Source organism: Chiloscyllium plagiosum, unplaced genomic scaffold (genome assembly GCF_037043375.1).
Source record: "Chiloscyllium plagiosum isolate Xiang-an unplaced genomic scaffold, Cpla_swu_hap1 HiC_scaffold_10, whole genome shotgun sequence".
Taxonomy (NCBI): Eukaryota; Metazoa; Chordata; class Chondrichthyes; order Orectolobiformes; family Hemiscylliidae; genus Chiloscyllium; species Chiloscyllium plagiosum.
Window position 1 is genome coordinate 100,244,565 of NW_028270148.1, and position 15,770 is coordinate 100,260,334.

A 15,770-nucleotide genomic window follows, 5' to 3' on the forward strand; every position below is an offset into this window, starting at 1 on the left:
GTCTGCCATTGTCCATGTGGTAGTACTCTCTCCTGTCTGGTTCAGATACTTGTGGGTTCGGGTCTTACTCCAGATCAGGTACATCGTTCTTTGAAAGTTGCATCACATATAGACAGAGTGGCAAAGAAGGAATTAAGCATGTTTGCCTTCATTGCCCAGAGCATTGAGTATAGGAGTTGGGAGATTAAGTTGTGGTTGTACAGGACACTGGCAGGACCACTCCTGGAATACTGTGTGCAGTTCCGATTGCCCTGCTATAGGAAGGATACTATTAAATTGGAGAGGGCACAGAAAGGATTTGCCAGGATGTTCCCGGAAACGGAGGATTTGAGGAGAGGCTGGATAGGCTAGGACTTTTTTCACTGGAGCGTAGGAGGTCGAGGTGTGACTTTATAAAGGTTTATTAAACCATAAGGGGCACAGATAAGGTGAATAGCAAAGGTCTTTTCCCTTGGGTGGGGGAGTCCAAAACTAGAGGGCACAGGTTTAAGGTGAGAAGGGCGAGATTTACAAGGACTTGAGGGGCAACATTTTCACAAAGGGTAGTGCATATATGGAATTAATTGCCAGAGGAAGTAGTAGATTCAGGTACAGTTACAACATTCAAAAGGCATTTGGACAGGTTCATGAATAGAGGAGAACGTGAGGACTGCAGATGCTGGAGATCAGAGCTGAAAATGTGTTGCTGGAAAAGCGCTGCAGGTCAGGCAGCATCCAAGGAGCAGGAGAATCGACGTTTCCGGCATGAGCCCTTCTTCCGGAAGGATTTCCAGCAACACATTTTCAGGTTCATGAATAGGGAAGGTTTAGAGGGATATAGGCCAAAAGCTGGCAAATGCGATTAGTTTAGTTTGAGTAACTTGGTCGGCATGGATGTGTGGGACTGAGGGGTTTGCTTCCATGCTGTATGTTCTGTGACCTGGCTGACTCCTCTGCACGGGTCAGAGCAGTACTGCTCCACCACAGTGTCCACCTTGCAGTTGGAAGGTTTACTGAACTGATGGCTCGGTTCACCGTCTCACATTTAAGATCCAGTTACTTTGATGGAAAGCAGGGGAGTTCTTGCTGCTCTCCTGCCAGCGTTAATCACTCAACGAGATGCCACTTAAAAATAGATTATCCAGTCATTATCTTGTAGGATCTTGCTGTACGCAAACTGGCTGTCGTGTTGCCCTCATTATAACAGGGCCAACATTTTTAAAAAGCCTTTCTTTGGCTGTAAACTGCTTTGGGGCACCCCGGGGTGTACTATTTCAAGTTCTTCCTTCTTTTAACCGTCCACTGTGAGTACATAGGGTATGTTTCAAAGTCAAAAAGTGTGGCGCTGGGGAAGCACACCGGTCAGGCAGCATCCAAGGAGCAGGAGAGTCAACGTTTCGACCATAAGCCCTTCATCAGTAACCATCACATTCCTAATGAAAGGCTTATGCTTGAAACGTCAACTTTCCTGCTCCTCGGATGTTGCCTGACCAGCTGTGCTTTTCCAGCACCACACTCTCGACTCTAATCTCCAGCATCTGCAGGCCTCACTTCTTCCAGGGTAGGTTTCAAAGCTGGTTGGTCCCTCAATTAACAGCCAGGAATCAGGCGTAGTACCAGACATTGCCTGTGGCATAGTTCAGAAGGATCGGGTCTACTCAGGGGCTGGGTCATCAATAAAGAGCCAGGTCAGAGCCGGGAATTGGAACCTGTGGCTTAGCTAGAAGTAACACCAAGAGAGGATAGGGAGGACCATGTCTAACCAGGGAGTAGCAATCTACGTGGTGAGTTTTAACTGGACACTACTATTCTCGATATAAAAAAAGGATGATTCTGAAGGAAACGACTGAACAGCAGCAGCTCCTTCACCAAATTGTTAGCTTTTCTTCATTTTATGAGCTGGAATCTTTCTGGTGTCAGGATATGGAGGTTCAGACCGAACAGAACAGGGATGAAACACTGGAATCATTTCCGGAACTTACTGAATGCTGCAGTGTCAGACCTTTTTATATGAATGATCTGGAGTGGACAAAATCATAGAATGCTTACAGTGTGAAAGCAGGCCATTCGGCCCATCAAGTCCTCACCGATCCCACCCGGCCCCAAAACAGCATCCCACCTGACAAATCCCCTTGCCCGAACCATGCAACCTTACCACTAACCCACCTAGCTTGCACATCCTGGCACACTATGGGCCAATTTAGCACAGCCAATTCACCCTAACCTGCACATCTTTGAACGGTGGGAGGAAACCGGAGCACCCAGAGGAAACCCATGCAAACACGGGGAGAATGTGTAAAAACCACACAGGCAGTTGCCTGAGGGTGGAGTCGAACCTGGCTCGTTGGTGCTGTGAGTCATTATACTACCTGTTGTACTGAAGGTGAGGAAGCAAGAGAATAGCTGGGCTGTATGGCTTTGAGGATGCTCATCGAACCTTGTAGTGTGTGTAGCTATAGAATATATACACTATTCATTGTAAGGTGCTGTATGCTAAAGACATTAAAATTTACGTCTTGTGTCGCGAACAAATAAATGAAATAAACTGGCCCTGTTTTACCTTGTGCTCAATCTTGGCTTGTACAATATCAGTTCCTTTCTCCTTCAGCTTTTTGGAGATGTCATTCAATTCATCAGAGATCTGCTGCATCCTGCAGTTAAAGTCCAGGGTCACTGCCTGCATTTGCTGAGCTTCTCCTTCTTTCAAATTCACCTGAAGAGTGAGGGCATCAAACATTAATATTAGGAGGGTCTCAACTCGCAGTCAACACAATCTGAACCAGCTTCCCGGTTTCCGACTGGGAGCTCCTCAACGTCTTTTCTGGAAAGGGCTACGCTGGGTGCTGAAGAAAACTCTCAGACTCGGACCTTGCGAACTGATTAGTTTATTACACGTCATATCATGGGGAATTCACCGTCCTAATTGTGGCTCGGTGTTATCCCGAAGTACATCAGGATACTACAGGATGATAGAGAGAAAACAGCTTGGATCTGACCATTAATTCCACAGTTTGGCAAGTTGGTACTGAATTAGAGGTTAGTCATTAAGTTCAAAACTAAAGCACTATTATGCATTCCACAATCAAGTGGTCAAGTGGTATTACCACCTGCTCTAGTTACACGGATTGCTAACATTAAGCAGAGATATCCCTAATTGGCTGAATAACTGTGAAGAGGCAATAACTAGAGAAGGAAGGGGGACTAATTGGAAAGTCTATGTCAGCTTGACTGGTTCTACAGCCTGCGCTGATCATTCAGCAAAGGGAGGAGACACTATCTTGAGAAGGAAGATAAGGACAACCTTTCACATTACCTTATAGTAAGGAATGCATAGCCAGCAAAGTTCTGGCTGGGGACACAAAATGGAACTCTCAGCCGAATCAGGAAAATGGCTTCCAGGCTAAATAATGTTAACTTTTCCCCAACAATGGGGATGGAGTGGGGCTGGACTAGCGTGTTGGGAAGAGAAGAGGATAAGCAGGTTCTGAGATAAAAACAAATAGCATTAATTTGTTTCAATGTAAAATGACTTCAATGTAAACAAGTCTGAGATGATCCAATTTGGACCAATAAAGGATAGATCAGGGAACTTTCTAGATGGCACCAAGTTAAATAGAGTAGATGTCCAAAGAGACTTGAGGGTTTAGGTGCAAAGATCATTAAAATGCCAGATTCAACTGCAGAAAATCATTAGGAAAACTAATGGAATACTGGCCTTTAGATCTAGGGATTCGCTATGCAAGGTGCAGTGATGCAAAACCCTGGTTAGGTACCACTTGGAGTACTGTGGGCAGATCTGGACACCACACCTTAAGAAGGATGTATTGGCCTTGGAGGGAGAACGATGCAGGTTTACAAGAATGATATCTGGACTTCAGGGGTTAGGTTATCAGGAGAGATGAGACAAATTAGGCCTCTTTTCTGATTAAAGTCTTCAAGATGTTAACAGGACAAGACAGGGTAAAGAGAAACTATTTCCACTGGTTAGCGATTCATCAAGTAGGGAGCATAGTCTGAGAATTGGGCCAGACCGTTCAGGAGAGATGTTAGGAAGCACTTTTACACACAAAGGCTGATGGAGATTTGGAACTTTCTTCCACAAATGGCAGTGGTTACTGGCCTAGTTGTTAATTATAAATCTGAGATAGATAAATTTTTGTTAAGCAAAACATATTAAAGGCTAAGGGACAAAGGCAGGTAGATGGAGTGAGGCAACAGATTAATTAAAGGGTGGAATGAGCTTGAGGGGCCGAATGGCCTACTCCTGTTCCAATGCTTTTCTAAAGATAATTCAAGACTTAACCTTATTGATATGGACAGAACCACCTGTCACAGTCAGTCACATTGATTTTTATGAGCAGTTCAAGCTACACGTTTTTAAAACAAGCATTCACCATGGGACAAGATGTCCCAATCCATTATTCTATTTCATAGACAACCAGCACTTTTAGCTAATGGGTGCCATCCTCACCTCCCCCCATCCCCTTCCCCTTCCTCCCCCCTCCATCCCCAATCTCCACGCATGCTGGATTCCGGGGAGATTTTATCGCTGCTCTTTCACTGTCACTGGGTCAAAATCTTGGAACGCCGTCCCTAACAGCATTGTGAGTGTGCCAAAACACTATGAGCTGCTGGAGCTTGGGAAAGCAACTCATCTCCAAGGGCCACCGGGCACGGGTAACAAAAGCTCACTTCACCCGCCACACCTGCATCCCGTGAAGGAATGAAGAAACGGGGAAGATAATTGGGAGTAAACATCTCTCCGCAGGGAGAAATCGCAGATAAACATCACACCGGTTTGTCCTCCAGCTGCTGTATGCTCTTTACCCAAAGTGAATCGTCCTTGTGAGGCAGTGAAACAGTGGACGCCCGACACTTGAGCCGAAATGACAGCAACTTTGGGGCAAATGAGTGTCCCCTAATGATGATAGCAGAGTATGAAGCAATTGACCAAGATCAAAGCCTTGCCTTGACTCAGCTTGGAGAGAAGTCGGTCAGCAACTAATGCTCAACTCTGCTCTCACTTAAGTGATCTGAGCTCTCTGTGGAAAAATCCAGCCACGGCAAAATGCAATGAAACAAACAGTTCTTTTATATTTTGTTAAAGTATGACTTAAATCAGAAGAGAATGTAATGACTGAAGTGTTTTCATTATGTGAGAACCCATTGTCTTTTTTCAAAAACTTGCTGTTGAGGTATGGACATCCCTGAAGGTTGACATTTTATCATCTTGGTCACTGCCCTTCAGAAGGGCACTATGCATCACCACTGTCTTCTCAAGCTCCCTAACTACTGCTGGAAGGCAAACAATTGGTACTTCCTAAAATACAAGATTGTGAATAAAAACCTAAAGAACTGCAGATGCTGTATCTCAGAGACAAAAAACAGAAATCGCTGGAAAAGCTGGCAGGTCTGGCAGCATCGGCGGAGAGAAATCACGGCTAACATTTCAGGTCGAGTGACTCTTCCTCAGAATTCTGAGTGTTCGACTGTCACACTTGTACCTCAGTCAAGGGACTCCAAACCATTTCCCGTGGTGTCTGTACAAAATGTCTCAACAGCTGTGAATCGCTCCCTAGCGTTCAGCCCTGGGAGGTGAGCATCAGGACGTGACAAGGCCAGCATTTCTTGCCTATCCCATGAAGTGGTAAGATACACCTCCTTCCCTAACCAGTGCCATCCACAGAGTGACAATGTGCTCGCATTGATGCAGAGCGGAATTTTGGGATGTTGACCCAGTGGCCACAAAAGGTATAACCATGTGTATCCAAGTTGAGACATTCTATGATTTGGAGGAAGATTTGGAGGTAATGGCATTCACATGTGCCTGCTACCCTTGCCCTTCTAGGGCCTGTGGGCTTGAGAGCTGTTTCCCAAAGTGGTCCAGACCGATTCCTGCGATGGTACACTGGCCATGGGGAAGAGTGAGGACTTTGTGGTGGTGGAGTGACCCCCCCCAGGGGAAAAGCCTCCAATGGTGCTGGGTTCGAACTTTACCTGTTCCTCAATGGCTCCAAGGGCCAGGGTGACCTCAGCCAATTGTTCCGAGAGCTCGGATGGCAGAATAGTGTAAAGCTCCAGGTATTTATCGCGTTGTCGATCTCCCAGTTGCGCCACAGTCTGATGTCGAGCAGCTACCTCGGTGTGAAGTTCCTAAACATAAGAGATTGCATTTTAGCAGCAGAAAGATATCCTAATTCCTTCGATTTAAATAAAGAAAATCAATCAGCAAAGACAAAATACCATTGTCGTTCAGTAAACATGACAAAGTCCAGGGTCACAGGAGTCATTTACTATAATTGAAATCTTCCTGGTGCAAATCCAGTTGGATAAATTTTCAGCTTGACCATTTTTCTTCTGAATCTCCTGGTTATATTTTTTTCCAGCTTAGAGTCACTCCTCAACTGAGGAGATTCTAACCCCCTTTTTTAAAAACTCCAACATGACCACCAAACAGCAGGAGTGCTTATTTATTCCCCAGCACCCATGTCGTGTGCGTGCCGATGTGGGACACAATGAAGAACAACGAGTGCAGAAATCTTTATTCATATCCCACCACCAGGAAGACCCAAGTGGTCAGCGACAACCAATGCCCTTTTCAACACTGAGTGATCAAAAAGGTGAAGGGGAGGGCAGGGATTCAGCCTCACTATATTGGTTTCCGATATCACCTCCTCCATGTAGAATCCTCATCCCGGTTTTCAAATCCCCTCCACAGTCTCACTCTTCCCAAGCACCAGATTTGCCCCCAGCCCCGTAACCCTTTGGGACTGCTCTCCTACCCATGAGGACATGGTAGCATTGTGGTCAAGATCCTGGACTCATAAGTCAGAGAGCCATGTTAATGCTCTAGATTCATGAGTTCAAGACTCACAACAACATATATATATTTAATTAGATATATTTAATTAAAGAATAACTTGCTTATCTCATTAACAATCAATAAAATTGTCATTAAAATCTACCTGGTTCACTAATATCACATGTAACTCCCCACACACAGCAACACCATTGACTCTAGACTGGCCTAACTAAGCTGTTCAGTTACAAGGTGTTCATCAGCACCTGCTGAAGGATAATTACGGGTGGGTAAGAAATGCTGGCCTTGCCAGCGATGCCCACATCATAAGAATAAGTGAAATACCCTCCTCCATTTCTGGCCTTTTGTGCATCACTGTTATGAAGATCCGGGTGGACCTTCAAGAAAGTGAAGGACTTGGCAAATACACTGAGCGCTGGAGAATTTACCAAGTAACATTTGATTCAGAACAAACAAACACAAAAAACACAAATTTGAATTTGACCAATCAGTTTAAATTATACCCAAAAAAATGTCAAACTCCAATCCAGTTTGAATTGAGTATACTGACAATCTTAAAAGCCAATGACACAATCCGATGCTTTGGGACTGGGGAAAATTGAACAATTGAAAGGAGAGCTGCCAAGCCCTACATTGTAAACAGACTGCTTGAAAAATAGCTCTCTTAACAATACCCTTTCGATCAGTAACCTGTGATTCAGAAATTCCGAAGAAGAAGAAAAGAAGACACAGAAAGATCGGAATAGAAGAACGAAAGCTGCCTGGTTTGGAGATAAGAAGGGTGGCTTTGTAAATCTGAATTGGGAGTTTTATCGGACTAGTATTATTGAAGGGAAGGTAAAAGGTAGGTTAGAGGAAGAAATTTTAAATAGTGGTTAATTAATTATTCTCTGTTATACTTTAAGAAATAAAGTTGTTAATTTTTACTTCAAATAGTCCTTGGCCACTCAAATGTTTACAGATTACTGCATGGGACAAATCTTTTCTGTGTTGCTGGTTTTAAATCAGCATTTGCAAATAAATTTAAAGCAGGAGGGTTTACCCCACATCATAACCATCACTGATTTTAAATGATCCACCATCACATCTGGGCCCAGAGAGGAAGCTCCCTAAACCCCTCCATCGCTCCCTCTTCCTTTAAACGTACGTCTTTTGACAGACCTATTAGTCAATTGGTCTACCTGCTCTTCTTGTGCCCCTATGCCAAAATCTCTCCCAAAACACCCTTCAGATCCTTCTGCTATGTTAAAGGTGCCACATGCATTTGTTGCTGTTTACACCTGGGGTCATCACCATCTTCTCAAGGGCAATTAGGGAGGGAAAATAAGCGTTGGCCTAGCCAGTGACAACCACATCTCATGAACGACCTTCCGGAAATTAAGGGAAGGAACAGTCTGGTTAGGGTGTGATGGGGGTCGGGGGATGATGGCAGATTTTCCGTCCAATCAGTGCTCAATTCCCAATCGGTAAATGGAAATCTCCAGCCCAGTGTCTGTTCAGCCAAGCCCAGCTATTCTGCCTGTTCATCGCTAATCTTGGCGCAGTGACACTCTCACCTCGGAGTCAGACACTGAGGGCTTCAAACTCTCTTCCAGAGAGTTCAGCACTATATCTGGGCTAACATTACAGTGAAGTACTGAGGGAGTGCTGTACTGCTATATGATTAGATTCTTTACAGTGTGGAAACAGGCCCTTCAGCCCAACCAATCCACACTGACCCTCCGAAGAGTAACCCACCCAGACCCATTTCCCTTTGACTAATGCATCTAACACTATGGGCAATTTAGCCTGGCCAATTCACCTGACCTGCACATCTTTGGACTGTGGGAGGAAACCGGAGCACCCGGAGGAAACCCACGCAGACACGGGGAGAATGTGCAAACTCTACACAGACAGTCACCCGAGGCTGGAACCAAGCCTGGGTCCCTGGTGCTGTGAGGCCGCAGCGCTAACCACTGAGCCACCGTGCTGCCCATGTGAAAAGATACCTTGATACTATGTTGGAAAATTGCAGGCGAGTTACCCATACTGTCATAGGGTCATAAGGTTTACAGCATGGAAACAGGCCCTTCAGCCCAAATTGTCCATGCGGCCTAGTTTTCACCATTAGCCTTGTTCATTTGCATGTGTTTGGTCCACACACCCGTCCAAATGCGTCTTAAACGACAAAACTATACTCACCTCCACCACCAGGGCTGCTAGAGGTAGTGGTGGAGGTGAGTACAATTTTGTCATACATTCACCACCCTCTGTGTGAAGAAACTGTCCCCTCTGCACCCTTTTGTATCTCTTCCCCTCTCAGCACAAACCTATGCCCTCTAGTTTTAGACTCCCCTACCACGGAGAAAAGCTGTTAGCTAGCTTCTTTGTCTGTGCCTCTCATGATTTTATAGACCCTGGCCAATACTGACCTCTCTATCCACATCAGGAAAGTGGAGGATTTAGTCGTGAGCGCATTGCTGTCTGTGGGAACTGGGCGTGTGTAAATTGGCTGCAGCTTGTCACAGAGTTAAAGTGACACAGAATTTCGCCCATGCCATCTCTCTGTGGGGTAACACTTTCAATCCTTAGCTCGAAAAACACGGGTTGTTTTCTCTGGAGTGGCGGAGGCTGACTTGATAGAAGTCTATATAATGATGAGATGCATCGAGAGGGTTGATGGTCAGAATCTTTTTCCCAGAGTTGCAATGTCTAAAACTAGAGGGGGGGGGGGGCACACATTTAAGGGGGAAGTTCAAAGGAGATATGAGGGGCAAGTTTTTTTTTTTACCCAGGAAGTGGTAGGAGCCTGGAGCATGCTGCCAGGGGTGTTGGTGGAGGCAGATACAATAGGGGCATTTAAGGGACGTTGGGACAAGCAAATGGATATGCAAGGGATGGAGGGATATGGACTAAGGGCAAGCAGAAGGGATTTGTTTAATTTGGCGTCATGTTCGCAAAACAGCGAGACCGGAAGGGCCATTTCTGTGCCGTACAGTTCTATGTTCTATTCTAATCCCCTATTATATCGGTATTACTCTTCAAGTTACCTTCCAGCAAGTTCCCCACTAATTTCTTTCTGAAATTATCTATTATCTTTGCTTCCACCACCCTAGTAGGCATGGAGTTCCCGGTCATTCAAGCTCCTTTCCTGTGGCTAGCCTACTTTGGGTGGATTCTGCTGGCTGCGATGTGTTCTTGGGAGATTTTGAGCTCACGAAAATTTTGGCAGTCTTGCATTGGTCCTGATGAGTGCGAGGCATAAAGCGTCAGCAAGGTCCCTCTCTTTTTGACAACATAAGTGTATTTCTTTCCAAGTAACTGCAGCTATTGCTTACTGTAAATACCTTCAGCTCTCGAAGCTCCGTAACTGCATCCGAAGTAGGGTTCAGCAGATACTCTCTTGTCTCATGGAGCCACTGTTTGACAGCATTTAACTCACTCTCCACCTCTTCCCGCTCCTTTAGCTCCTGCTGGACCATCTTCTTACTCTTCCTTATCTTCTGCCGCACGCTTCAATTGAACAGAGATATTTCTCAATATTAACTTTGACCAATCTGAGCCCATGGACCAAAACCCTCCTGTCAGAAAAAGTGCAATTCACTTGGAAAATCTGATACAACTCAGACACGATCATGAGAACGTAACTACCTACAGGAAGTGTTCAACTGTAGTTCACCCATTGAATGTAACATCAGAAGGTCTGACCAGACTCAACATTTACTCCCTGATCAGTACCATTGACACAGAGCATCTCGTGACACATCACATTGGCTGTTGGAGGGATCCCGGATGGGGTGATGCCCCCCTTAGTTGAGGCCTGCGGTCACTGAATGCCTCATACAAACCCGGCCAAACAGATGAGGTACTGTAGGCCGAACGCAAGGTCCTGGGAGATAAACAGTGAACAGCATCTGGTCAGTGAATTGATAAGAAGGCATGACTGGGAGATCAAGGGTGAAATCCAGAAGAAATTATTTCTCACAAAGAGTTAGGAATTTAGATTAGATGCCCTACAGTGTGCCCAACAAGTCCACACCGACCCTCCTAAGAGCAACCCACCCAGTCCCATTCCCCTACTTTTCCCACTGACTAATGCACGTAGTACTATGGGCAATTTAGCCTGACCAATTCACCTGACCCGCACATCTTTGGACTGTGGGAAGAAACCAGAGCACCCGGAGGAAACCCACACAGACACGGGGAGAACGTGCAAACTCCACACAGACAGTTGCCCGAGGCGGGAATTGAACCCGGTTCCCTGATACTGTGAGGCGGCAGTGCTAACCACTGAGCCACCATACCACCCATAGTCATAGAATCTCAGTGTGGAAACAGGCCATTTGGCCCAACAAGTCCACACCGAAAGAAAGTTGCCTCAAATAAAAGGGCTGAAACATTCCTTAAAAGGAATTGGATACGGTCCAATAGAAGGTGAATATGAAACACTCTGGGGCAAGATCTTGGGAATGTGAACTTAGAGTAGAGAGCATTAGCTGAAGAGGTAGCATATGCATAGGTTCAATGGGCCAAACTGCCTCCTTGCAATTTCTACACCGATGGAACAAAAACCTGGAGGAAATGGGAGAGAAAATCAAGAGAGAACCACAAATTGAGGCAGGTGCTGTAGGGAATGAATGGAGTTAGATTAGATTCTCTACAATGTGGAAATAGGCCCTTCGGCCCAACTAGTCCACACCAACCCTCCGAAGAGCAACCCACCCAAACCCATTGTCCCTAATTAATGCACCTCGATTCAGGGAGGCAGCTGCTGCTTAGGTCAAGGCTCAACCCTCGAAGCCCACCCAATCCACACTTACTTGTCGTATCTGTCCTGCATGGCCTTGATCTCATGCATTACAGGCAGGTCCTCGACAGAGGTGGAAGGCAGAGCCACGTCACGGAGCATGTTTAAGGCTTGCTGTCGAAGAACGGTCAAAGTGGACTGCTCCCGTTCCACCTCCTGGGCGAAAGCGTCGTGGTACTCCAGGAGCTCCAGCAGTTCGGTCTTCCTCGCCTTTTCAACCGAGCTGTCGGGGAGTCGATCCTGCAACTGGTCCACCACCACGGTCGTGGTCTCGATCTGAGGACCACCATGGAGAGACATGAGAACAACTCCCCATAGCAACAGTAAACGTGTATACCTTCCCCCAACACCAAATCCCCACTTCTCCATCTCCATGCTGCAAAGGAGTGAGAGGCAGAGGGAGAAGCTAAGATCAGGAGAAGACCTCAAACCTGGTCCACCATGCAATCCTAACCCCATCTCCCCACCTTGTGAATTAACTTCTGAAGTGAGAGTTACGTTGCTGGGAAAATGGGGTTGTTGAGGTTTCCTGGGAAATCATCAAGAAATGATCCTGATTCCAAGTTTGTGTAAACATAGAAACAATGATAGAGCAGACCACTAAAACAGGATTGCGACTGAGTTACACAGGGAGACTCCATAGGAATCCTGTGTGGGCCCCCGATAGTATGAGGAGTGTTTTGTTATATTGCCAACTGTTATTAGTTTTCACTTAGCATATAACCATAAGACTTACAGACCACATTGAGGCCAGCCAGCCCATCAGGTCTACTCCACCATTCAATGGGATCATTCTCAACTCCACTTTCCTGCCTTTTCTCTCTAAGCCTGGATTCCCTTATGGATCACTTGTGAGTGCAGAGTGGAATTGAAAGAGGTGGAGGGCTATTCTTCCAATTGGCCCTGATTGAACCAATTGTTTATGGCGCAGTAAGCATTGAACCACAGGACTGTGAGAGGAAATGTGGACTTTATAACTTCGAAAGGGCTCAATTAACCAGAATCATAGATTCCCTACAATGTGGAAACAGGCCCTTTGACCCAACGAGGCCACACTGGCCCTCCAAAGAGTATCCCACTCAGACCCATTCCCCAATTACTCTACATTTACCTCAGACTAATGCACCTAATCTGCACATCCCTAAACATTATGGGCAATTTAGCACGGCCAATTCACCCTAACCTGCACATCCTTGGATTGTGGGAGGAAACCAGAGTAGGAGGAAACCCACACAGACATGGGAAAAGTGTGCAAACGCCACACAGATAGTCGCCCGAGGCTGGAATTAAACCTGGGTCCCTGGCGCTGTGAGGCAGCAGTGCTAACCACTGAGCCACCTAGAACTTAAGGGAGAGAAATTGTTAGGGAATAGGTATATTAGGAGCAGAATTTGAAATTACACCATAAAAATAGAACAAGGAGACACAAGCTCCAGCAAGTCAAAGTGCAAACTTGTTTCTGAATCAGAAATTATTGGCCTGCACATGGAGCACAGGGAACACTGAAGCTTCTGGTGGACAGGACACTGTTGGAGCTCTGTCCAGATAGATGAGCTGGCTTCAGTTGAAAGGACCATCATTATCTTAACGTCCTACGTTTGGCACCATTCTAACCCAGAATCCTAACTGTTAAGCATCTTGCTTTTCCATTCTGCCACTCCTCCCAGAATTCTGTCCAAGCACTATGACAAAAACCCATTTCTTCCTTTGTTTTTGATCATTTACCACCACCCCCACCCCCCGGCCCTATTTGACTACATCATAAATAGACCAAGAACCATTTGTACTTAAAACCACTGGGACGCCTCTTTGAGCCTTTGAATTCGATATAAAAATGTTCACACTGAGGAAAATGTAATCGTCGGTGAATCGATAAGAGTACAAGTGCTACAAATGGTTTGTGATGCCCTCTGACCTTGTGTCATGTACATTAACTTGACACTTATTTAGAAGGATGCATTTTTGGCCAAACTGGTGGTAAAAGGGAAGGGGTCAGTAGGTAATGCAGTGTTTGTGGAAGAGAGGCACTGAGTTTCATATCAGGCCAAAGAGGTTCCATTGGAACTAGAAGACATTAAGGGATAGAGAATTCTTGGGCAAATGAAAAGGCAGGTTAAGGAGGTGGGAAGTGAGGAACAAAGGGGAAGATCTGTGATGGGGTGGCAAGGAGCACTGCCGTTTTCTTCAAACTAGATTTTCCATAAACCCCGCCACGTTTGCTGTTCTTTTGCAACTATTTATACACCTCCCCCAGTTCACCTTTCACTTCTTCACTTGCTTCAAGATTAACCCGTTTTTGTCTGACACTGTGTGACTTTGGTCATTCGATCCCTACCAGCCTCCACCCTGTCATAGATGCTCATATTGTTCTCTCCCACTCTCACCATTTTCCTCCAGCTCTGCAAATTACTTACAAACTCTTCGAGGGGGGGACTTGTTTTGGCTGCACCACGAGTATGTAGACTTAGCTCGATTCCCTAGGGGCAGGTGATGCAGTGGGCTCTGCTACCTGCACCGCTTTAGCTAAACCAATTTCTCCCCATCTGTTTCAAATGTCTTCCGGTTCTGATGAAACGTTACTGCCCTGAAGCACCAGCTTCCTCTCCCGCCCTGCTGAGCATTTCCAGCACTCCCTGCTTTCACAGTAACTTGCCAGCACCTGCTGAACCTTCCGGAACGCCCGTCACTGTGCCCCGTACCTTGTCGGTGAGGTTTTTCCAGCCTCTCGCGGCCTCTTCCAGCATCTTCTCCTGCTCGCGGGCGACAGTGCGGAGTCGAGTCCAGCGCTGCCACACCGTGGTCATGGATCTGCTGATGGTGGCCTTGCTGGCATCATTGCCCAGGCTCTCGAGATGGGAAGCCTGTTCCTCCAGGGCAGTGATCTTTTCATGGAAGGAGTTCACCACTGACAGCAAGGACTGCGGGGGAGAGAAATACCGGCAAAGTGAACGGGAGTAAACTAAAACGTAATATATCAACACACCCATAACAACTGAAGAACATCCCATCCAGACCCTGACCCTAACCCTGCATTTCCCATGGCTAATCCACCTAGCCCACACATCCCTGAACACTACAGATAATTTAGCCTGGCCAATCCATCTAACCTGCACATCTTTGGATTGTGGGAGGAAACCAGAGCACCGGGAGGAAACCCACGCAGACACTGGGAGAATGTACAAACTCCACACAGACAGTTGCCCGAGGCTGGAATTGAACCCAGATCCCCAGTGATCCGAGGCAGCAATGCTAACCACTGAGCCACCGTGCCGTCCAGGGTATATAGACTGGAAACAGGCCATTCAGCCTAACCAGTCCAAGGCAGTGTTTATGCTCTGTGTAAATCTCCTCCCATCTTTCCTTATCCATCATCATAACCCTTTTCCCTTATTTGGTCACATCTTAAATTCATCTATATCGTTGAGGGAGGGCTGATGGAGGAGATTCACAAGGCTGTTGTCTGGCCTGGAGATACTCAGCTATGAAGAGAGACTGGATAGGCTGGAGCTGTTTACCTTAGTGCAGAGAAGGTTAAGAGGGCATCTGATTGAAGGGTACAAAATTATGAGGGGCATATACAGAGTAGTGAGGGAGAAACATTGCCCCTCCATGGAGGGGTTATTATCCAGAAGGCACAGTTTTAAGGTAAGGAGCAGGACGTTTAGATGGAAATTGAGGAAAATGCTTCCACTTTGAAGGTTGTGGGTAACTAGAACTCACTGTCTGAAAGGATGGTAGGGGCAGGAACCCTAAAGACATTTAAGTTGCATTTAGGTGAGCACTTGAAATGTCACAGTGTACAAGGTTACAGGCCAAGATTGGTAAAAGAGGATTAGAATTGATGGATGTTTGAGGATCAGCACAGAAATGATGGGCCAAATGGCCTGTCTCCCTGCTGTAAAAACTCAATGATTCTATGGTTCTATTCATCTCAACTACTCCCTATGGCAGTGAGTTTTATATTTTCACTTCTCGAGGTAAAGAAGTCTCTTCTGAATTCCTTTTTGGATTTCTTGTTGACTGTCATCATATAGATGGCTTCTAGTTATGCTCAGCCACACGAGTGGAAATATCTCTGCAATCAACCTATGAAAACCTTTTATAATTTTCATCAGCTCTGTTAGGCCATCTGTCCTCCAGAGCCAGCTTTATTCCTTATCAATAAATTAGTCCAATTCTGTTCAC

At 46.0% G+C, this 15,770-nt stretch overlaps 1 protein-coding gene across 15 annotated transcripts in view; it reads right to left on the reverse strand.

Moving 5' to 3' along the window:
* The window catches only part of syne1b (spectrin repeat containing, nuclear envelope 1b), a 629,476-nt gene that overhangs the window by 269,669 nt on the left and 344,037 nt on the right, over positions 1-15,770 (reverse strand). For 10 of the 15 annotated variants that reach the window (XM_087991586.1, XM_087991587.1, XM_087991592.1 and 7 more), the window contains 5 exons: positions 14,285-14,503; positions 11,599-11,861; positions 10,117-10,291; positions 5,977-6,132; positions 2,540-2,692 (listed from right to left, as the gene is read on the reverse strand). In XM_087991586.1, coding sequence (XP_087847712.1) covers positions 2,540-2,692; positions 5,977-6,132; positions 10,117-10,291; positions 11,599-11,861; positions 14,285-14,503 — 966 coding nt within the window. The remainder of the gene's footprint in view (positions 1-2,539; positions 2,693-5,976; positions 6,133-10,116; positions 10,292-11,598; positions 11,862-14,284; positions 14,504-15,770) is intronic. The other 5 variants (XM_087991591.1, XM_087991598.1, XM_087991584.1 and 2 more) reach the window with 1 other exon arrangement.